This window comes from Pan paniscus, chromosome X, assembly GCF_029289425.2.
Source record: "Pan paniscus chromosome X, NHGRI_mPanPan1-v2.0_pri, whole genome shotgun sequence".
Lineage (NCBI taxonomy): Eukaryota > Metazoa > Chordata > Mammalia > Primates > Hominidae > Pan > Pan paniscus.
Window position 1 is genome coordinate 25169508 of NC_073272.2, and position 25375 is coordinate 25194882.

Sequence of the window (25375 nt, forward strand, 5' to 3'; positions counted from 1 at the left end):
TAATGCATTTCTATTAAAAGAAGAGGAAAGAGAGTGGGTGAGAGTGAGATCATGCAAAGACAGAACATAACACCAAGGGAGCTAGCGTAATTTATGAACTGCTGCAGCCAGATCCATCCACTTCAAGGTGTTTTCTTGCGTCCTGAGTGAGGATACCTTGCCAGTTAGCACCTACCCATTTACAGTTGCAGAATATAGACCCAGATCAAGACATGTAGTTTGGAGGGATTCAGTGAAGGGAATATTTTATTTAGGGGTGAAAACCAGATATTCCTTGAAAGCATTTTTAAGCACTTTTGATTGTGTCACTTGGAAGGTAATATTTGGGGACGGATGATATAGGTTAAGAAGTCAAATCATAATCTTCCTTTTTACATTTTTTTAATGTATGCAGCTTATTTGGGAGTAGAAGAAGTGGGAAGGAGGTGGAAACGTGAGACAAGGAAGGGAAGACAGCCTATAAAGGGGGCGTCATCAGGCTAACTCCCACTGGAGGTGACTGGAGCTCCATCCTGCTGCGACATGGGGAACCCATACGAACGCCGAGTCTTCCCTCACAGATGAGATTGCTTGGGGACTGTTTGAGGCTGACCCCAGAGCATGTTCATTGCCCTGCATGGGCAGAGTGGCCTTCCTCCTTCCCTCCTCCCTTTTCAGCAAGAAACAAATACAAAAAAAAAAAAAAAACAAACCCAAAACCCTGCAAGGTATTGTATAAGATCCTCTAAACCCACAGGTATTTTTCCTGTGTTATGTTAATCACCACTCAGGAGCAGATACATCCTTCCTCCCTTCTGTACTGTCCTCTGCAAAGTGTCCCTGCTGTCTTCTGAGGAAGATCTAAGTGTGCCAAGGAGAGGCAGAGAGGAAATTAGACTCTGGCCTGTCGTGACCAAGCAGCCCACACTGGCTTTGTCCCAGGATCTGGCAGAAGGGGATTATAAGAGCCAACGCCTCCCCAGAATGGGAAATCACTCAGAGAGGGAAATCTTTTTTTTTTTTTTTCCCAGTAAACCTATATTCCTTACCGTTTTCCTTCTGGGTTTCATCTATCAGATCGGATTGCCCTGAAAAAGAACTTCAGTGTGTCAGAAAAGCATACCTCAAGTAGCTGTAATAATGTTCAATTTGATATTAAGTTAACTTTCTCTCACCTGGTGTCTGATTATGTAGTTTGTGGATATCACTCATCTTAGAATTATGTAGTGTTAAAACTGGAAGGGTCTGTCCTTAAATATTAGCTAGACCCACACCCTTTTTTACTGATAAATATGAGAACTGAAGTTTCAGACTTAAAGAAGCAGAGTGGGATTCCTGAAGTTTCTGACACTCTTAAGGTAGGTAGTGGAAGCGACACTGGAAGCCAAAACTTTTTATTATTGGATTCCATTGTGCCCCAGGACCGTTTTTCTTAGGAAGCCTGTCTTTGAAAAGTTTTATTTAGCAACACCAGAGGCTGGATGGAGATTAAGAAAAATCGTTAAACTCTAAACCCATCCCCTTCGTTACCTGTTAATACTGCCATGTAATGTTGCTGCTGTCTGAACATGAGTTTAGCTGTTTGGATTATTTCTGGTCTCTCTTATTGGACCCCAGATCTCCAATTGTGGCCATCCCATAGCTCAGTCATATCCACTGCCAGTCACTTGAAGCAGGTGGGCTGACAATTCTTTATCCACCCCCAAGTTGTCTTCATGCTCACTGCTGAATTTGTTGGTCTATGCTAAGTGTCCTGCTGTGGAGTAAGACTTGAGAATCAGGTCTGCCCTTATTTACTGGCTCATCTTAGGTAAGTGATTGAAAGTCTCTAGGCCTCAGTTGCACCAGCTATAAAATGAGGATAATAGTATCACCATTGCCACAGAGTCTGTTTTAAATACATTTTTCAACTGTATAGAAAGCACTTAGAAAACTAATTACTATTATCATTATCATTCTTAACCTGAAGAATGATGAGAGCAAAGAAGCTAATAATTTACGTGATGTGTTCAGAGCCTTAAAACTAATCTCAATCTAACATTCAGTTTTGGCCTCTTTGGCAGCAAATACAATAATAATAAAAAATATTGTTATTGAAATTGACACTGGTTCGGGCTTTACTAGTACAAAGCACTTGGCGTTGTTTACTGTTAGGATTTTCCCTTTGTTGTGGACACTGCATCTCGTGATTTTTTCCACGCGCGAGTGCAAGCACGCTAAATTCAGGAAAATTATCCTATTATTGACAGCATAGTAGATTTGATGAGTACCTGTTGAATGTGTGTTGAATGAATAATCTAGAATCTATACATAGTTATAGAAACATGGATTATATGTTATTTCACACGACAGACTTAGACCACATTAAGGGTCAGGACAATTAGTTTGTGTCATTTTTTCCTTCGTTTTCTTTTCTGAGAAGAGCGTCTCTTACCTAGTTCAATAACAAGCTTATATGGATTGCAGTTGTCCATTTTGTGGATTATCTGAAGCATAGCTTCAAACCCTGGCTTTCTTTTCCTTCTGTGAATATATCTGGTACTACAGTTTAGAACATCCACTAATGTTTCTACTGCCTTGAGTGGGGTTCTTTTAGGAAAGTAAATCAGGACACTCTAAAACTCGGTATAGGTAGATGTTCAGGTAGCATGCGCAGTATATCTGCCCACGGCTATGTGGATTTCCATGAGTGGATTGTGTCTGTGCTTATGTGTATTCATAAGCACCAAAGATCAGAACTGAGCCACTGCAGAAGTCATAGAAGGGAGTCTCAACTCCTTATTATAACTCTTATTATCCTCTCACCTCTTATTCCACAGTAGAATCCTACAGATTCCCCCTGCTAGGTGGGTGGCCTCAGCCAACACCCTCTCTCTGGCTGCTTTGTCACTCTGAAGAACTCTGCCACTCAGAAGCAAGAGTGACATGTTCTACCCACCACTCTATCGGAAAGTCAAGGCAGTTGCATCTTACAGCAGCTCTGGAACTGAGTTAAGAAACCTTCCCTCTCAAACTTCATTAAGGTTCTCATTTTCCAAGATTCCCTCCTGTGGTCTTGTAGTACACGGGTTAACATGGTGTCTGTTTTCTTCGATGTATGGTCCTGGGGTCATAGCAGTAGATCTGCACAGTTGGAAGATCACTAAAGAGTTTACAACTCCCCACCCAGCAGGGCATGGTCGTCATAGAGAATGGATGGAAAATATCCCCTTGCTATAATTGGGTTCAGCCCTGTGGCTTAACACCATCTTATTTGGCAATCTTTTTCTCTTGACATATTTAGTAATCACTTTAAGGGAGATTTATTACACTGCTCATGGGAACAAACAATGCACTAAATATTACACTTAGGCATGCTTTCAATACCACTCCTTTTCTAGCCTATTCTGAATCTTTTCCCAAAGTCTTTCTTCGGTGCTTATCAAAACTCTCTCTTGTCTTTAAATTCCTCTAAGTTCTTCTTTCTTCCAAAATAACCTTTTATAATTTGAAATATTTTGTAACTAGGAGTTCTTTTAATCGAAAATCACTGGGCCATGCTTAGAGAAGAATTGATAAAAACACACTTTCACAGCTTAAAATCATTGAAGACATTTTGTTCACCATTAATCCCAAAGCATCAAAACAAACATTTAGCATAGGATTAGGCTGTGAAAATAGCCTCCTAGGGGTGTGTGTGTGTGTGTGTGTGTGTGTGTGTGTGTGTGTGTGTTTACATATTTATATAAAGGAATTCAAATTATTTCAGCCAAACATAATACAATGAAATGTTTTCTGATCCTGTGGGTTGGTACCCATGAAGAGATGTGGGGCAAGGGGCCACTGAGAATTAGGATTCTCCACTCATGCTCTGTGCTAATGAAAGCACTTTGACAGCTAGTGCCCCTCAGACATTGTTTTAAAAGCATAATATCCCACTCATCCAGGCACATGCGCAGCAAAATGTCTTAACAGATAGTCTATTTAGAACAGATTTGAGAGAAAATATATCAGGATCATGGAGAAGGTAATGAGTTGTAGTGGCACAGCTACAGTATAACAACTCTGTGCATGTTAAATTCTAGCTTCTTTACAGATGAAATGTCCTTCATTCATCAGATATGTCATAATGGCTATCTATACCCTTGAGAGAGTCCACTCAGTGCTAAGCACAGTCGTAGATGTACTAGTTTACTTAACACTCAACTACATGTCTGTCACTGGCCTCATTTTGCACACGGGCCACATTTTATACAGAGAAAGCAAAGCCACCATGAGGATAAGCTACTGGTGAGTCAAAACAGTTAAACTAAGGACCCGTGTAGCTACCACTGAAACAGTAACATGATATGCCATTTTCAAAAAGACAGTGATGAGCCCCGCCATTCCTCCTACCTACATGGCCTCCCTGAGCCCCAGTTTTCTTATCTGTAAAGTGACTTGTTGAGAGAATTTAAGGTGTGAAGCCCTGACACGTGGTAGTAGCTCATTTAACTCCCTTACTCCCACCACACCCCTCGACTACCTTGTTTTCTTATCTTAGACAGTAGATTACACATACTCGTACATATCTGAAATAGAGCATTTGTGACTTTTAGGAGTGGGGCAGTAAAAGCATAAATTCAGAAATTAGTTGCTAACAAGAACCTTAGGTACTCAGATGGCTAGAGGTGTATGGTGAGGGGCCAAGAGCACAGGTTCTGGAGCCAGACTGCCTGGTATAGCCCAGCTCTGCCTCTTACTGTGTGTGTGACATTGGGCAAGTGACTTGGCTTCTCTGTATTGCCTCATCTGTAAAATGAAGCTAGTACTTGTACCTACTTTGTAATTTGCTGCAAGGATTAAATGAGTTTATCTGTATAAGGAGCCTAGAATTGTGCCTGGCATGTAGTAGGGGCAGTTAAATTAGTGCGTGTATTCTCATGCATATTTTGATGACAAGCATTCAGTACCTGGGCACAGCAAATTCGGTATAGAGCAAGGTGTGTAGAATAAATCCCATTGTTCTCCTTTAGCATGATTCCCATATATCCCAGCCAGGCTCTTACAGTTATAGCTCCCTTCCCATACATGTAGGCAAGGAAAGCCAGAGAAAACAAGGACCCTCAAGGTAAACCTCTTGTCTTATATGGTAGAGAGAGACTTAATGGGATGAAGAGATCATTTAGTTGCCCTGCAAATCGGCATCAAAGGACGAGCCAGCAGAGGATCTCTGCATTTGGAATTGCACCTTAGTTCACTTTCTATGTTACATTTTCAACAGGGAAACTGAACAGGGGACCTATATAAGACTTCCCAACAGTATAGACCAATTGGGTCACAAATAAAGAACACGTGGAAAGAATACTGGTACTTTAATGCAGCATTTCTCAAACGTCAGCTGCATCAGAATTCTTAAGAGGGCTTGTGAAAACCCAGATTCCTGGGCTCCACCCCAGAAATTCTGATTGACCAGGTCTGGGATGGTGCCTAAGAATTTTCATTTCTGACAAGCTCCCAGGTTATGCTGCTGCTGTTGTTCTAGGGGCCACATTGCGAGAACCACTGGTCAAATGTGTGTTTCACATTCCTACTACCTATTTCTGATCTAGGTTTATAACATTTGATTTGAACTGTTTAGCTTAGAGACGAAATGTCCACACTCTCCAAAAAATAAAAATAGAAATATTTGATTAATAAATGCTGTCATTTTTTTTCCCCACAGTTGCATGCTGCTGTCACCAAGATCCAGGTTCCAAGGCCTGGTTTTAATTACACGTTTGCCCATATATGTATCCTGAATAATGATAAGACTTGCATCGTGGATGACATAGTGCACGTCCTGGAAGAGCTAAAGAATGCTCGGGCCACCAATCGGACCAATTTTGCTATCACATACCCAATCACTCACTTAAAGGACGGGAGGGCTGTGTACAATGGGCACCAGCTTGGGGGCGTCACTGTGCACAGCAAAGACCGGGTGAAATCTGCAGAGGCCATCCAGCTCACCTACTACCTGCAGTCAATCAACAGTCTCAATGACATGGTGGCTGAGAGGTGGGAGTCCAGCTTCTGCGACACTGTCAGACTGTTTCAGAAATCCAACAGCAAAGTCAAAATGTACCCTTACACGTCCTCCTCACTGAGGGAAGATTTCCAGAAGACCAGCCGCGTATCAGAACGTTACCTGGTCACCAGCCTGATTCTGGTGGTTACCATGGCCATCCTGTGCTGCTCTATGCAGGACTGCGTCCGCAGCAAACCCTGGCTAGGCCTGCTCGGATTGGTGACCATAAGCCTGGCCACTCTCACTGCAGCCGGGATCATCAATCTTACTGGTGGGAAATATAATTCCACCTTCCTGGGAGTCCCTTTCGTCATGCTAGGTAATTACTACTCTTCTTTCTTCTGTTTCCGCCTGCTGGTGGTGTTGACTAGGTTCCTAAAAGGCCAGGAGTAGCCTTCTAACAACTTTGTTTCATTTAACAGTATCTTCATTTTGCCCGAAAGTCCTGGGACCCACTCTATAAAGTGCTGGTAATCGGCAAAAAACAACCTAATCTGGTAAATGTGCCAGAAGTTCAAAGTCCTGGGTTCTAGCGCTGACTCTCCATTGAGCAGCCATGTGGTGTCTAGCAGGTATTAATCTTCTCTGTGTCCCAGAGTCTTAGGTTGGGCTTCCCCATAAGCAGGGCCCTGAGAAAAAGATTTGGATACAAGTAGTGTATTTGGGAGGTGAGCCCAGGAAGCACCAGTATGGGAGTGAGGAAGTGGAAGTTGAAGGCACTTCAGTTGAAGGCAGGCAGTTGAAGGTATGTTAATGAGCCCAAGGTGTATGACATTCTGCCGGTTGCTGTGGGCACCTGTGGTTCAGCCCCACTGGGGACCTTTGGGAGACCTTGTGAAACACACCTCAGAGAGGTCCTCCCCTGGGGTGAGGAATTTGGGCTATTTTCCCACAGACCCTTTGTGATTCATTGAGGGCTGCTCCCCAGGCCAGTTAACTGCCAGCACTTCCCAGGGAAGTGCTCCTGCAGCACACTCCTGCAGCCAGAGAAATCCTTCAGGTGACTTTGTAGTTACAAGCCTTCAGCAAGCTCAAGAATGGGGAATGGGAGGGCATGTTGGGTGGGCACTGAGAGTGTCTGCTACTCTCAGTTTCCCCACCTTATGAATAGAGTGGATGTGAGCATCACACAAAAGGACATGATAAATGTATAAGAACTTTGAAAGTGACATGTGAGATACCAGTAGGAAGTAACTTTTTTTCCTATTCTTACTATGAACTCAGGAGAATATTTTAAAGCGATGCTGATGGTGACAGCGTGCTTCCAGTGTGTCCACTCAGGGGGCTGCTGGAACTCCCTGATAGAGATTAATGGTCAAAACAAAGCCATAGTGGCCATACCATCGGTTGCCCTGTCCATCTGTTATCGAAAATGGCATGCCCAGCAAGCCTGATGGCAGGGTTCTTGCGGGCCAAGGATTCAAGAGGTTCACTTTCCCCCTTTTCTGTGGCAGCTTCTCATCAATTCCTTTAACAAAATTAAAATGTCATTTGGAATCAGATACTCACATGACAAATGAAGTGGCATTTTTTTGTTAACTAAGAAATAACCACTGTTGAGGTCATTAGTGTGCCTTATGCCCTGTTTTAGAGTAGTAGAAGAGAATTTCCTCAGGACATCTCCGCTGTGTTGTCGGCACATGATAAGCAGGGCTGGTGGTGCTGCAAAGCCACAGAATTACATTCTGCCCTCGATTCTCTGTGGCCTGAGGAATTGAAACCTAGTCAATAAACATATACTAGTAGCTTTTGTGAAGAGCTGGGCACCGTAAGGAGACTGAGCAGCCTGATAATTTGATAATGTACTTGTCACTGCTGAAAACAACAGAGAAGAAGGCTGCTGTACCTCCTCCTGAATTCGGTCTATTAAGAAAGCAGCATAACTTGCCGCTTTAAAATCACCCCAAGACCGTGTGGGTTGACTGTGGAATACAGAGTGGTTCCCTGAAGAGTGAGTAGGACTGAGTATTAGTAGCTTCCACAGAGGCTTGTATCAAGGTTGAAATTAAGATGTTTTGCTCATGATTAGTCACAATCGGGAATGTTTTGGGGGTTACGGGAAGGGTTTTCGTTTCGTTTCCTTTTTTAGCTTTTCATTTTCTTGCCGCTTTTGTGGGAGGAAGAGAAATAGGAATAAGAAAAGAGTGGGGAACTGAAGGGAGATCGTAAGGTTCTCAAGGTGAGGCAAAAGGACGCCGGAGCTAGGAAAAGGACAATCAGTGCTGATTTTATGACATTCCAGGTTGTTACCAGTGAGCTCAAAGCATGTTAGAATATTTAAAACTTGTGAAAAGTTAATTTACTAAGTAAAATAAAATTATAATATTTAAAGTTTCTTCAAATTAATTTTAAGTAAAGTAAAATAGCAGTATTCAAAACTTCGTTTCACTAAAAAATGAAATTGTAATATTCAAAACTTCTTAAAATTAGTTTTATAAAGTAAACTACAATATTTTAAATTTCTTAAAACTTACTTTTTTGTACTTTTTAAAGAGGTTTTAAATATTGTAAGGCAAAGTCAACACAAAACAGACCATGGCAGATAGTATTGGTGCAGGGAAGGATGTAAGAGATGGTAGGATGGAAAGATGCTGTTAGCAGGGAAATGTCTTTAAAAAACAAATCCAGAAATAGTAATGCCACAGATCCACAAAGACTGAGTATCACTGAACTTTACATCACAGTTCAATTCAGAAAAAATCTAGCATTTGCAGCGAAAGAGACCACGCACCACAGGTGCCCAATAAGCCCTTGTTTGCAATTTGTGAGGAATGTTACGTGCATTGATTTGATGGCAGTTTTCCCTGCTGACAATCAGTGTGCAACCTTTCTGTACATTCTCAGCCCAAAGAGTTCTCAAATTACTTAGTCATAACATGAAAGGAAGCTACATGTTTTAGTAGCTAAGGCCCATTTACAATAAACACTTTGCACGATGTAATGGGTGCTTAATATGCTCATAAAGCTAACAGTGCCTGGATTTAGGATGGTCGCCCTCCTGTATTTCTCAGATAAACTCTTCATTTTTAAGAGTTTAAAAAATGAAATATAAGCAAGAACAGCTTCATAAATGTTGCATTCAAGGCCATCGTTTAATTCTGGGGTTTTGGATGAGCAGTCCTAAAATGCCAGTAAATATTTCAAATGACCAAGAAGAAATGCAGTGCTAAGAGTTTTGGCACTACAGTAAACTGTCCAGTGTTTAAATTTTCCTGTGTATAACTTAAAATGGCTATGCTTAACCTAAGCAGATTTAAGCAAAACTTGATTTAGTATGTTATATAAATACAATATCAAATCAAAAAGTATATAGCCTCATTTAAAAGGTAAAGTATCTTAGAAAAAGTCTCAAACATGGACATTTCCTTGGCTGTCAATAGGTCTATACTGTGATAAACATTATAGATTTAAAATTCAACAAACAGAACATTGTCAGTGTGATTCTGGTCACATAGGCCAAATCCAGCCGAATGCCAAAATGACACTGGATTTAGAATGGAAAATTTTAAGATCACATGTGTCAAGCAGTATTAACCTGACAAAATTCCAGAAGAGGAAAGAATTTGGATAAACTCTTAAGAGTTCACCATAATGGGATGTGACTGTGTGTTTCTAGCCAAGATGATATGTGACAGTTCTGGCAATAAGAATATATCCTACACAGATGAATCATTTTGGCAATGATGTAAGCTTAGATACATCATGATTTAGAATGTTTTTAATCAGTGTTGTGCATACTAGACAATCCCACTTCTGCCAAAACCTCTGTCCAGATGAGTCATATCAGTTTATTTAGAGCTGAAATCCTAAAAGGTCTACAGCGTTATAAATGTTCATCGACATTTTTTAGTTACTCTAATTTGGAGAAGAGTTTATTTGGTCTATACCCTTATCGTGCATAAAATAATAACCCTTTCCAAATATATTGATATCAAGTAGTGAGTTACTTGAATTGCTACTTGTGAATATATGATGCTAAATATTTTAATCTGTGATGGAATTTCCTTTAAAGGATGAAGATTTACACCATTATTCTCCAGTTGGGTATGATTTTTAAAATTAGCATAGGTTTTCTGTGTGCAAGCTCTCCTTACAGGCTTAATGTTTCAACAGCTTTGCTGATCAGATACAAATCAGGAAAGGGATAGAATGTTAGAGGATGTAGAAGGGAACCAAAAGAAAGTTTTCTCCCTTCTGCATCTGGAAGGTGTGTTGCTTCATGTACATCCTGTACAGCTAAAAAGGAGAATTGAAGTTGTAGTGAAAGAGTTCGGATATTAGTTTCTACATGTAATCTAGTTTATAAAGGTTGCTTTGCGTTTATCAAGATACAAGAGCCCCAGAGATTTATGAGATAAAAAATACTCTTTAAGCCCTTTTTCAAATGTTTGGGATTTTGAGGTCAGATGTCAGATCCAGGGTGTTCCCTTCCTTTTGAATTATCCAACCAGGCCACTCAGATTCAAGGATGTGAAAGGAAGAAAGAATTAGTGGATTATCTCTAATTTGCGGATTAGTGCTAGGAAAAGAATAATAACAGCGAAGTTTGGCTTCTTTTAGCTGTGCATTTTAAGATTATTCATATGTAGCAGAAACCAGAAGATTGGGTTGCATTCTTCAAGAATTTGCTCTCATATGATGCCACTTGAAATATAATGCAGTATATGGAGCTCATAAAAAGGGAAGGGCAAAAATTCTCATGCAAAAAATTTAGTTCCAACTGAAAAACTGAAATTCTTATTTTTTCTCTAAACTTAAGCAAACCTGAAAGAATTTGCTTTCCTGATGAGTATTCTGATACATTTCAAAAGTCATGAGAAAATGGGGGAAAAATCAGTCAGATAATAATAAAATGTAAACCATATGAAATTGCAAATATCCAACCATTTTTGGCCTACAAACTTGGTACCATTATCTGGTCATTTTTGAACTACAAAAATGGTAATTTTGTGTGGTTCAGCCTAATACATTATTGTAGAAATCCATTATTTGCAACAATATGACAATTTTGCCTGATGGAGTAGAAGTATATTAGAATGCTATGGAAATACTTTCCTTAGATATAAATGAGTAATAGGTTCAGCATGTTCTAGAGAAAAAAACTGATTTATGAGGGTTGTGTTGTTCACATTTTTGTGTACATCTATTTTTTTAAAAGAGATAATTTATTTTACAGTATTTCCAAAGTTTGTCTCTCGAATATCTTTTTTTGTAATGGCCCATGGTCATTATGGGACTAATTTACAAGGAGATTATGTAATTTAGGCTTGTAATTCGTACTTGCCCTTTTATTCTTATGCTCCACCAATCATATTAGGGTGAGAGTAGGTGGAAATAAATAGGTTTAGGGGAATGGAACAAAACAAGTTTTATTGTTCTATTTTTAACCATAAAGTAAGACAGGAACAGGACTTGGGGGCACAAGTCCAGGAAAGCAGAACTCAGTCAGAGGAATACAAAGGGGCTTTGTCTTTGACCCAGGATTCCCAGATATCCCCTGGGTGGTCTGTCTACCCGGTCGTGCCCAGGGAATGAGGGAGTGACAAACCCTGTAAAGGTTGGGCAGCAAGAGGCAACATCAGGACACTGAACTAAACATAGACCCTGAGGAGAAATACCTAGTGTCTACATTTGGACTAAACTCTCAGAAAGTCACAGCTGGGCAGTCTTGACCAGATGGATATACAGAAGCTCACAACCAAAACAGGTTCACAGTTATTGTCAAGGAAACCCTGCATTTCTCCAAGGTTACTTTATTACTCAAGGACCAAAATATAGACAGATGGAGCCCAACAGAGGGATTCTATAGCCCCTTCTCTACACTGATTGGTGTAGCAACACTAACATTATTTTGCCTCATCAGTAAAATAAATTTCACATCAGCCTACTATTCATCTTGTGTGTATGTGTGTCTTTATGGCCTATGTGCATAATATATATTATATATCACATTAGCTGTATTGTATATCATATGCAATATGATATGTGGTAAGCTCATGTTATGTATTTATATGTATACAATGTGTTTATAACATATATTATGTAATATATATTGCTTGAATATTTAAATAGAAGCTATTCTCTGTGTATACTATCTGGTATATAGGAGTCCAACATTTTGTATGTAAATATATAAAATATATTTGAATAGGATATGCCATATATACATATGTTTATATATTACATTTGTATTCTATACGAAAAGAAATTAAGCAACGACCATAGCATATATTATGGGCCACATTTATACACACTGGTCTTATATAATGTACATACACACAATATCTAAATACTTTAAACAAGGAAGAGCTATAAACAAATTCATTTCTAGGGCTCTCTTTTACAGCTATCTAGTGAAGAAAAATCATTTCTAAGACTAAAACCCAATGCTCTGATTAGAATTTTCAAAATGTGACAAGTCTCTACTACAAAGAATAAGATGTGTGTGTTCCCCCTGATGTAAGCATCTGTCTTTACTTAAACAGAGTACACCTTTATTCTTACTCTTAACTCTGAGACAAAACAGGCTGCAATAAACCAAACAATTCAGCTTGTAAAGTAAATGTTTATAACTGGCAAAGTGTAAATGTAACCCAATTAATAAACTTCTCCCTGAAAATAGATGTTACTCAACCCAGACATATATACACTTTACATTTCTTCTCAAAAACACAAAAATCATGAATTTATGTGGATGACATTGAAAAACAGGCATCTTATAAACATGAGCTACTTAGTGAAGCTTTTCTAAGAATAAAATAGGCTTTAAGCAGATTTTGCTTATGGATTATAATCTATGAATTTTTGAGACGAATGTAGTAATTTAATTTCCGTATATGAAATTTGGCACTGCCCAGGCATGCTATAAACAGCTTCATTGACTCATGATATTAAATGTTTTCACACTGAAACTGAAAGATCATCCATCAATCAGCAAGCCATCCCATTTCCTCCTTCTTAGCCATTCCTTACTTTGAGGAACTCAGGATGAGGAAATCCTGCTAGTGTGGAGAGGTTTAAAATGTGAGTAGCACCCAGCGGCGTCTCTCAGCTGCTGTGTTGTGGCTATGGATACTGGGACAGGTGGGAAAATCTGGGCCTGAAGAAAAATCTGACTTACAAAATCCAGAAGTATTATACAAAGTAGATCAATTTGCCTGTGATTATTCATTGAAAACCAAACAACAACAAAAAAATCACCCAGACTGTCTCCAATAGCAAAAGCACTAAATACATTTAAAAATATTATTCACTTTATGAGAAACTTTCCAGAAGTATATCTACTGGGTAAAGAAAGGTTAACTCTCAACTATTTGTTAGTAGATTCTGTCTTACTGGATTATAAACAACCCTGAAGGCTTTGGTCAGGCCCCAGAAAGTTCTGGGTGACAGAATTAATCTCTGAGGGTGCTTGATAGTCACCCTCAGTGATGGGAGGATTAGCCCGTTGATTTTTTTTTCCACCATTAGTGTTATTTATCATTTGTGCTTCTTTTTCTCTTCATTTGCTCCAAAGTCTGAGAGTTAACAAGACATTCAGATATAAAAATTCTTTTGAGAATAAGAAAAATTATTAGCCTAAATTCTTTAGTATTTTATTTTATTAGATGACAACCCCAAAGTTTACTGCAAATAAAATTAATAAAAGCAGTTTTCTTTTTAAAATCACACTCCCGGCCCAAATTTTGCCTCAACATTAGTGAAGAGCCCTGCTGGCCTGACAAAAACCTCGAGCTGCCTCAGAGTATTCACTCATGAATAATTAGAACTTGGCGCTCTCTTCAATCTCTCCCTCTCTCTTTCTCTTTATGTGTGTGTGCATGTGTTTTTACATACTGATATGCATTTGTTCTTATGCATGTAACAATACAGACATGCAGGGTAACAAAAATAGAAACAAACATCTTGAATATGCTTTTAAAGGACAAGAGAATGCTTTAAAAGCATTTTTATCTTCAAAATCTGATAAAATCAGTATGTGTTTAACAGTTCCCGTTGGCAACTCCTCAGTCTTGCACTGTGACTGTAAAAGAAGGAATCCCCTGGGATGTTGTATCATCCAGGGTAATCCTTGGAATGTGAGGATGTCAGGATGTTGAGGTTCCTGATATCCTCACTATGATATATAGTCTTTTTACCCCAAGGTCTCAGGCTGTGACCTGGCCCTCAAATGATGAGTCATGACTCCCAATAACACCACAGGGTCCCTAGTGACCAAAATCAAAATCTGTATTTAGGTAGCTCTTTCCTGGCCCCACCCCATGAGTTCTGTCACCAGGGAGTCCTTGTGAACAGACTTGGGACTTTGGAGATGGGAAATTGTTATTTGCCAAAGTGATGCTTTGTGCCAATGACATAGGCCCACTGGTCAGATTTAACAGAGAAGCTTATAGAACTCCTACTTTGTAGAGAAGTTTTTAAAACTAGAGTGCAAAGCAAACAGCAGTACTTTTGCTTTTAAAACACCTTTTTAAAAAGTAGGAAACAATAGTCAGACCTCTGAAAAGTATCTTCAGTCCACATGCAATATCTGTTTGCCTATGTCTGTAAGATTTGGCGTCAGAGTTCCGCTTGCTGAACTACAGCCCCAAAATTAGGAGAGTGGGTTGGGCGTGGTGGCTCATGCCTGTAATCCCAGCACTTTGGGAGGCCGAGGCAGGCAGATCAGCTGAGGTCAAGAGTTCAAGACCAGCCTGGCCAATACGGTGAAACCCCATCTCTACTAAAACTACAAAAATTACCCGGGCGTGGTGGCATGTGCCTGTAATCCCAACTACCCAGGAGGCTGAGGCAGGGGAATCGCTGGAACCCGGGAGGCCGAGGCTGCAGCGAGCAGAGATTGTGCCACTGCACTCCAGCCTGGGAGACAGAGTGAGACTCCGTCTCGAAAAAAAAAAAAGCAATGAATGATGATGATGCTAAAGGAGGGAGCCATCCACTGAAAGAGGAAAGTGGAGAGGAACAGAACCTACCAAAATCTATCTTCTCTGCCTCTCCTTGACTCCAGGTGGCCCAGTTTCTGGAGTGCTAGTAAAAGATAAGGTCAGACCTGACTGAAGGAAAAACTGAAGAAATTCGTCTCTGTGAAATTCTCCTACCTGCCATTTCCTCTTTCTTCCATTCCCACTTCCATTCTCCGTCCGATTCCCCAGACCTAAGGGAAGCTGCTTCAGTAGACCACTGTCCCAGAGGAGTTTGCATTTAAAAGGATACCCTTGAAAGTTCCAAGGGGAACTCGGATATAATTCCGGCATTCTGGAGGGCAGGATGGTCCTCGTGTCCTAGGGCTTTTGGAATGTGTCTCCCCTTGAATCCAGGCCAGAACACAAGAGTCCTCACCGATGGCCTTTCCTATAGGATAACAGGCCGACCTCTTCAGCAAAAATACCCAGCTATGAGCCAGGACAGCTGCCAGCCAGGCACTCCAGGCTGTTAATCCTTAAGAGGTGACCACAGCTATGTTAGCACTTGTCCCTCCCTTGACTGACAAACCTTCAGGAAGGAGGCCCAGTTATGGTATCAGCAATTGTCCCAGAAATCCAAAGGGCTCTTGTAAGATGCTGTAGGACTCCAGTGTGGGGATTCGGGTGTAGGAATCTGCTCGAGAGGTGTGGCTTGAGAAAGGAATCTGACCTATCAGGAATGGTGGTCGGGGCCTTTGGAGGCAAAGCCAGGGACAACTAGCAACAAATGCTGAGTGATCGGTTAGAACAAATTCTTTCACAGGGCCTCTTCTGATTTCTGTGAGTGGCTGCATGTACACACCTGTAGCAAGAAGGAAGAACTAAGGAAAGGCATCGTTTCCAAAAGCCCCTAAGAATAAAATTAGAATTCTCTTTGGAGCTGCCCCCAAACCAAGAACATATGCAAAAAGAGCCAGGACTCAATATAAAAGATCAAACTATAGAAGGACAAGGCATTTAAAATGCAGCAACAGAACTCAAGAGAGAAGCTAACAGCCTACTTCCACCTTTCCTTGATTTTGATTATTTTCATTCTTGGCCCTGGAGCCTCAGTCTTGTCACCTAATATCTCTGTTAATTCAAATTCCTTTTCTCAATTAGCTTCTAAGATTATTCAACAGCAAGGTATGAAATTGATTCTTATTGTATTTTCCAAGAATCAGGGTCAGATAATGTCATTATAAAACATCACACTGATTTTTAAAAGAACTGCAAAACAGATTTAAGTTCTATTATATGACTAATTCTAATTCTGCTATATGCTTTATTTTCTTGCCATATTTAATAACTCAGTACTAAAACCCTGTTTAAATTTTTTGTGTGTTTCTGGCAAGTAAATATCATTAAAAAATTATTTGCCATTTATAGTGATCCCCTGAAGTGTGCTTTGCCCACCAAAGCTTACTTGCTCTACATGGCCCCAGGAAAAAAAAAAAAAAAAAGTCAATATTATTTCTTCAGGGACAGTGCCTCAGAAGTATTCTCTTTTTACCCTCATTGTCAAGAGAATGGTTACTTAATTAAAGGTCAGTGGGTCCATCTTGAAAATATACTAGAAACAGATTTAATCATGTTCCCTCTCCAGACTAGATGTTAATACCTAAGCATAATTAACAACAGGATGCCAGTCAATGAGTGTACTTTTTACTTCATGTCTGGGGAGTTTAGGTGCCTTCAATTTAATAGGGGCCTCGGTGCTAGTTAACAAATTGACAGTCTTGACCTGACTTCTAAAAGTGGCTGTAAAACGATGCCTAGTCAATTAAGATAAATGCCACATTCCTCTGAGGAAATAGGCCTAAATCATTACTTTGAAATGGGCATTTCAGGTATGAGGCCAGGACTTCACAATAAGGATATAAATACTAGCTTGGGCATGAGGGAAGATGTGCACCTAGCTATTGTACACACAAGATAACAGTGACTCACTTTATTGAGCATTATGCTTGGCTGGAGATTTTAAATTCCTTTTTAAAAACAAGACTATTGTACCACAGGGTAAAGATTTTATTATCCTCAATAATGGGATTGAATATGCCAAGGCATGGAAGCAGGAAATTAGATCTGCTGATCCCCATTGCCAAGACAGGAGTTATCGAAATCCACAACGGGTCACTTTGGTGAGCCTTCCAATGTTGCAGTGGCCTGGAAACACAGGGACTCGAAGTAGGGAAATGTCTGGCTCCAACTAGGAGAGGTGGTAGAAGTCATGCTAGATCAGGTTCCAGGCAGCAGAATGGAGTTTAGAACATGGGCATTTACTGAACCTCTGCTATTTCAGTATTGCTGAAATACTAAACCAGGAGGCGAAGGCACTAAGCAGTTACGCAGCGGGGTTACTGATCTGGCTCTTTCCCACAGATGCCACTATCAAATAGTGCGGAGAAGCTAGCAGACTCGCTGCTGACGTATTATATCACTGCTTGATAAGTCATGTATGAATAACCAAAATTGGTCAAACAGATCCCTGAAGACAAATTGCAAGTCATAAACCTTCAACCTGAATCCTAATTTTTATCAATAACCAGGAGAGTTCATATTTATCTTATTTTTTCTATATTTTCTTCACTGAAACTTCTTCACTCCTACTTATTTTGCTTCCCTCTTTCTAAGATTTATTGCTTCCTGCCCTGATATTTGGGGAGGGAAAACAGAGGGGGCTGTGATTTAGTTTCCTGTCAAGACTCAAATGAAATACACTGCCTCTTTATCACTAAAACCCTCCAGTTGGCCAATTTTAAATGAGGTGACAGGACATTATCTCAGAACCCTCTGCCCACTATCTTCCTCTGCACTGACCCCTAGCCAGACTTGTGGGGACGAAAAGCAAAATGATGAGTGTCCAGACATCTTCTCTGGAGCGTTCCACCAACCAAACTGCACCAATAACTCTAAGCTATTAATGGGAAAAATCCCCAAGAGACATATGCACAAGTCTAATCAGCTTTTATTCTTTTTAGAGTCAGGGTCTTGCCCTGTTGCCCAGGCTGGAGTGCAGTGGCACAATCATGGCTCACTGCAGCCTCCAACTCCCAGGCTCAAGAGATCCACCTGCCTTAGCCTCCCAAGTAGCTGGGACTACAGATATGAGCCACTATTCCTGGCTAAGTTGTTTCATTTTCTTTCTTTCTTTTTCTTTCTTTCTTTTTTTTTTTTTTTTTTTTTTTTTTTTTGAGAGATGAGGTCTCACTACATTGCCCAGGCTGGTATCAAACTCCTGGTCTTAAGTCATCTTCCTTCCTCAGTCTCCCAAGTTGCTAGGATTACAGGCATGAGCCACCATGACTGGCTCTACTCAGCTTTCGATAGGCAAAAGTTCATCTAAGTGCTGTTTGTTTGGTGGAACACTCCAAAGAAGAGAACTTTCTTAAGCCAGAGGGAATATGAAGATCTTTGCTTCTCTAGCTGCCCTTTCATTATCCATTAACATTTACGATTCATAAAAACATGGGTCTATCTCCGCATAGGAGAAATCATTGGCATTTACATACCCGTCACCACTAGGGTTGATTACGTTTCCTTTGACCCAGTATTCCCTCATAATCAAGTTGATTTGCCTCTTAAGAGGTTAGTTCTTTAAACTTCTGCTCTGGTCTTTTTCTGCCCCCTCAGGTCATGGATTATATGGGACTTTTGAAATGTTATCCTCCTGGAGGAAAACTAGAGAAGACCAACACGTTAAAGAGAGAACTGCAGCAGTCTATGCAGACTCCATGCTCTCCTTTTCTCTCACCACTGCCATGTACCTGGTCACCTTTGGCATAGGGGCCAGCCCTTTCACGAACATTGAGGCAGCCAGGATTTTCTGCTGCAATTCCTGTATTGCAATCTTCTTCAACTACCTCTATGTACTCTCGTTTTATGGTTCCAGCCTAGTGTTCACTGGCTACATAGAAAACAATTACCAGCATAGCATCTTCTGTAGAAAAGTCCCAAAGCCTGAGGCATTGCAGGAGAAGCCGGCATGGTACAGGTTTCTCCTGACGGCCAGATTCAGTGAGGACACAGCTGAAGGCGAGGAAGCGAACACTTACGAGAGTCACCTATTGGTATGTTTCCTCAAACGCTATTACTGTGACTGGATAACCAACACCTATGTCAAGCCTTTTGTAGTTCTCTTTTACCTTATTTATATTTCCTTTGCCTTAATGGGCTATCTGCAGGTCAGTGAAGGGTCAGACCTTAGTAACATCGTAGCAACCGCGACACAAACCATTGAGTACACTACTGCCCAGCAAAAGTACTTCAGCAACTACAGTCCTGTGATTGGGTTTTACATATATGAGTCTATAGAATACTGGAACACTAGTGTCCAAGAAGATGTTCTAGAATACACCAAGGGGTTTGTGCGGATATCCTGGTTTGAGAGCTATTTAAATTACCTTCGGAAACTCAACGTATCCACTGGCTTGCCTAAGAAAAATTTCACAGACATGTTGAGGAATTCCTTTCTGAAAGCCCCTCAATTTTCCCATTTTCAAGAGGACATCATCTTCTCTAAAAAATACAACGATGAGGTCGATGTAGTGGCCTCCAGAATGTTTCTGGTGGCCAAGACCATGGAAACAAACAGAGAAGAACTCTATGATCTCTTGGAAACCCTGAGGAGACTTTCTGTCACCTCCAAGGTGAAGTTCATCGTCTTCAATCCGTCCTTTGTGTACATGGATCGATATGCCTCCTCTCTGGGAGCCCCCCTGCACAACTCCTGCATCAGTGCTTTGTTCCTGCTCTTCTTCTCGGCATTCCTGGTGGCAGATTCACTGATTAACGTCTGGATCACTCTCACAGTTGTGTCCGTGGAGTTTGGAGTGATAGGTTTCATGACATTATGGAAAGTAGAACTGGACTGCATTTCTGTGCTATGCTTAATTTATGGAATTAATTACACAATTGACAATTGTGCTCCCATGTTATCCACATTTGTTCTGGGCAAGGATTTCACAAGAACTAAATGGGTAAAAAATGCCCTGGAAGTGCATGGGGTAGCTATTTTACAGAGTTACCTCTGCTATATTGTTGGTCTGATTCCTCTTGCAGCTGTGCCTTCAAATCTGACCTGTACACTGTTCAGGTGCTTGTTTTTAATAGCATTTGTCACCTTCTTTCACTGCTTTGCCATTTTACCTGTGATACTGACTTTCCTGCCACCCTCTAAGAAAAAAAGGAAAGAGAAGAAAAATCCTGAGAACCGGGAGGAAATTGAGTGTGTAGAAATGGTAGATATCGATAGTACCCGTGTGGTTGACCAAATTACAACAGTGTGATGATGTCTGCTTGGCATATTTTCACCTGAGGTCTTATCAAGACCAAAGAGATTATGTTAATGAAACAATTAAATTCAAAGTTGTTCCCTTTTTTAAAGATAGGAAACAGGCATTGCCAAAAAAAAAAAAAAAAAAAAGGAAAGGACAGTGGGGAGAAATGGGCATGGCATATTTTCAGTCTTTAAAACAAAAGAGTTGTTATGAGAATTCACACACACATAGACACACACACACACACAAACACACACACACACCCTGGGAGACCTATAGTCTCTTAAACTAAGATCAAGTAGAAGAAAGCTTATTAACAAGCAGGATCCTGCCTTATCCAAACTGCAGATGTTGCTGGCATTGTGACAAAACCCACTGACTGAAAGGTCAACTGCCAAGGCAGAAACAGCTTTAAGCATTGTTCAAACAATACGGCTTCCAGAACTTCTGTAGAGCAGTAGCTCCAGTCATGGTCTGTGGTTTGAGGTTTTAGCTGTCTCACCTAGCTCCCTAACACTGAAGGAGATACTTGTGAAAGTTTTGACCAGCAAAAGCAAGCCAGAGCCTTGGAAACTGATATGTGGTAGAGTGGCCATCACTCATGGACTAAAATTGATTCACCGCTAAATTCACCCAGGTGAAGCAGTTTCGTTGTCTAGAATGAAATTATCATATTCCAGCATTGGTATGCTTTTAACATTTGTATAGTTTGGTTTGCTTAAAACACCTTAAAACCAATGACAGCTCCAGCACTGCAGAATTGGTGTGATTCTACTTTGGAAGAGCTTGTCACTTGTCACCAAATGGGTCTGCTTTATTAGTTACAGCTCTTGGCAGGAGGATCCAGGGACCCAAAACCACAGGGCCAAACCCAAATACCTGGCATGATGGAGCAAAAGCAGGTGTCTACTTGGACCCAGATATAGTGTCTCCATTTTAACAACAACAACAAAATAGCCAGCTGGTACAGCTGTTTGCGTTGGCCCTACATGCATTTTTTGCAGGCATACCCAGAAACATCTGCCCACACAAAACTGCGGGGAAAAAAATGAACACTGAAATAGTTATTTGCTGTTGCTTCCAACTTGTAGTGCCAGTCTGCCTTCGCTGTGAAACACACCTGCTCAGAGACAGAGAGGGGAAGAAGATCTTTGGTAAGTCTAAGTCCTGACACTGAGAAGCTTTGTAAAAGTGCAGGGAGATAAAGGGCCAAAAGGGAGATAGATGGAAAACACTGGAAGAAGTATTCACTAATACAAATCTATCAATGATGGCAGTCCAATTCTCTTGCTAAAGTGGCTGCACCTCACCTTGCTGGTCCCCCCCACACCTTTTTTGATGTCATTCTACGTCATCATAGCAAGGCCCTTCTGTAAATTAACAAGCCTAGATATTTATACTCTTGACTTCCAGTTTCTACAGAAGAATGGTTCATAGATCTAAACAGAAATGGTTTAGATCTAAAAAGGCTGTATATGTTGCCCAGGCCCCTGCATTTCTTTAAATTTGTAAAAATGAAGCTAAAACCTGGTTACATTTGAAGCAAATATCTACAGTATTTTTCCCTTTTAGAGATGTAGCTTCCTTAGACATCTGTAGTGGTAAGCATTTCCCAAAAGCATCTTACCTTTCTGAACCTTAGCAGACATACTGTGCAGCTTACCTATCTTCTGCAGAGGAGGAAACTGAGACCTAGGAGAATAAAGTGACTCACTCAGGTCACACCACTAAAGGGTTTTCATCATTTCAGCATAGTATCTAAGACAGGGCAGGCCAATTTTCAGTATTCTCATAAGATGGCTATTACTCCTCTCAAAATGCATTTCCAAAGTAGGAACATAGGACTTCGTTGGCCACAGGGCAGACATTTTTTTAGTGTCTGGAATTAAAATGTTTGAGGTTTAGGTTTGCCATTGTCTTTCCAAAAGGCCAAATAATTCAGATGTAACCACACCAAGTGCAAACCTGTGCTTTCTATTTCACGTACTGTTGTCCATACAGTTCTAAATACATGTGCAGGGGATTATAGCTAATGCATTACACAGTCGTTCAGTCTTCTCTGCAGACACACTAAGTGATAATACCAACGTGTTATACACTCAACTAGAAGATAATAAGCTTTAATCTGAGGACAAGTACAGTCCTGACAAAAGGGCAAGTTTGCATAATAGATCTTCGATCAATTCTCTCTCCAAGGGACCCGCAACTAGGCTATTATTCATAAAACACAACTGAAGAGGGGATTGGTTTTACTGTTAAATCATGTGTTGCTAAATCATTTTCTGAACAGTGTGTTCTAAATCAGTCATTGATTTAGTGTCAGCCACGTGGAGCACCTCGGCTTAAAGCAACTCCACAAAACCTGACACAACACACACACCAATTAAATGGATTTTGTTGAGAATTTAATCATTCAATTTGGTCAACCAGAATGACTTCCTGTGGAACTTCGTTTTATGACAGATAATAGTTTTCCAACTTGATTGAGTCTCTCTATACCCTGGGATATTGTATTTTTTAATGAAGGGCATTTTGAAACTTGTCAACTTCTCTTTTCAGCACTTGAAATGAAGGCTTATGGAATTCTGACTGTGAAATGAATTTTTCTATTGGGAGATTATGCATGCCAAGATTTATTATTTATTGTTAGATAATTATTATTTATTTGTTAATACTGATTATTGATTATTGCTCTGCTGCATTGGTTTAGCCCCGCTATGGAGAAGACACTTTAGAAGTAACTCAGAAACACATCCCCATAAAATCTAAGTCTTTACTTCATCAAGTTTTACTTTTTGAATTGCTATAAAGAGGGAAAAATTGATCCCTGCAAACACTTGAAGAAGCTGTGTTTTTTTCTTTCAATTAATTCCAACCAAGACACTAACGTCCACTTTACCAAAGAAACTTACTTGGTTGGTTTTTAGTTGGTGTTTGGTGTTTGTTTACCAAAGAAAATATTCCACTCATCAAAAATATTGCTCCTGGTCAACTAAAAAACTGTGATACTGGGACTTTTTTGGCCATTCATAAGGAAAATTTTTAAAAGTCAGGGTAAGGGTGATAATCTCTCATTTAGTGGAAGAAGGAGATGTCAACTCACAAGGAATGTGGTGTTTGCAAGAAAGAAAATGATACTTGAAATAGGGCATTATTGTTTAGCCTACAGCAACATTTCAACAAGCAGTATCAGGGCTCCTCAGGTTAAAAGAAGTACAGTTTGTTCCAGAGAAAAAGGAAGACAAACCCTCATGAAATGTTTCTCCATTGTTCCAGCTCATAAGTTTTACTTTGTTTTGGGTTTTGGAGTTTTTAGTTTCTTTGACGTTTGTTTTCCTTTAATTTGGTTTGTGGTTTGTGTTTGCTTGTGTTTGCTTCTGCCTTTCCTACCTTCTGCCTTTTACTCCCTCAGTTTTCAGTCAGAAGTGTGATAATCAGATGCCATCCTCCATGGCCACGCTTATGTATGCAATATACTGCTCCAAATGAGGCCCTCGGTAACCCTTATGACCCTTTCATTCTAATCATCACCCAATCGTGAGTGGCATTATGGGACCATGACACCACTTTTCTCCAGTGTCAATGACAGAGCTCAGCTGTGTCCATCACAAGAAAAGGTGCAATGGGCAGCTGTCTTGGGGGTGTGGCAAGAGGCAGAACCTCTTCGACACAAATGTTATCTTCCTCATAATGGCTTTATTCTTTTGGATCCTATTAAAGTACCCCTGTAGCTTATAGTAGTGTTTGACCTCTGTGACTCTGTTTTCTCATCTGTAAAATGGGGATAATATCAGTAAATGTCTTTAAATTCAGCAAATACTTATCGAGTGCCAAATATTGCCCAGCTACTGTTCGAGAGGCTGGGGACACAACAGTCAACAAATCAGATTTTTTAAAATCTGCTCTTGTAGAGCCTACCTTTGAGTGACATTGCAGGTATATTGTGGGGACTGAATGAGATGAGAGATGACATTTGGAAAGCACTCTTGGAAAGGTCTGGCAAAGAAAAGAGACTCAAGACATTATTTGTAATTCATCAATCTCGCACAGTAGCATTAGGGCTCGGGATGTAAAGCTACTGAGAAGTAGATTTGAGGCTGAGATTAGGGCTACAAATACAATGAGTTGCCACAGAAGGTAGTTAATTACAAGTCATTTTAGGACATCAAAATGAAGCTGATCACCACATAGTGGGGCTATTGTAAAGGGGCTGCAAGTCCTGGATGTTGGCATCATACTATGATCTTTGAAAAAAACGGATACAGGCACTTGCTTTTGGGGATGGGGAAGGGACACCACTGATTACCGAATAACTGTGGCTGGCTTGTCTGAGGGAATGTAAACATTCCCTTTAGGTAATTTGCTTTTAATTTTGTGTAAAAAGCACCAGGTATTTAGAGACATAAAGTTCCTGTTTTTTAAAAGAATAGTAAAGCTGCAATACAAAGAAAAATATTAAGTTAGTGGATTTGCTGGCAAAGAACTAAGAATGGCTGCAGCCAACACATTGCAGAGTTCCTCCCTGTGGTGGTTACAACTGTTATTTCTGTTTCATGCCAGTCCAGGAGAAAGCAAAGAGGAAAGTGGATGAGCTATAATCCGTTCACCTGAATAGGCAGTGCCAGGATGTCCCCCCCAGCTTGCCTCTCACCCGCCCCGCTGCTGCCCAGCTGATTTGTTTGAAGTCCTCTTTGATATCTATGAGAGCACCGTGGAAGGAAGAGGAAGGGAGGCGACCGGAGAGCTATGGCCTCTGTGCAGATTTTTGAGTTAGATTAAAATTAGTACCACCTGATTAGGAGCCTACCTGGTGAGGAAAGAAGCCTTCTTTTCAAAGTACAAAAAAAGCGATGTGTACCAAGGAGAAAACCAGCAGAGAAACCTTGGTGGAAGAAGTGATGTTCCTGTGGAATGTGCCAGCAGCTTCTCCTTCCAGAATGCTGACACCAGATGAATCTTTGGTTAGAATTAAGCCTACCCCTTTGTTTTTCACATGAGAAAACTGAACCCTGGAGTAATGAAATTATATTCACAGAGATAGGAGACTATAATTGAAATCTAGTTTTTAGCCTCAATTCTTTCTCCATTTTGCCACTTTACTGCCAAATTCTATTCATCTAAATTATTGGGGTCTTAACCTGGGGGCCAAA

General features: G+C 40.4%; 1 protein-coding gene across 1 annotated transcript in view; it reads left to right on the top strand.

The window, feature by feature from the left end:
- The window catches only part of PTCHD1 (patched domain containing 1), a 61214-nt gene extending 38153 nt beyond the window's left edge, over positions 1 to 23061 (top strand). Inside the window, exons 2-3 of the mRNA XM_003819570.4 lie at positions 5663 to 6323; positions 18580 to 23061. Of these exons, the coding sequence (XP_003819618.1) occupies positions 5663 to 6323; positions 18580 to 20234 (2316 nt within the window). The 3' untranslated portion in view covers positions 20235 to 23061. The remainder of the gene's footprint in view (positions 1 to 5662; positions 6324 to 18579) is intronic.
- Positions 23062 to 25375: the final 2314 nt, after the last annotated feature.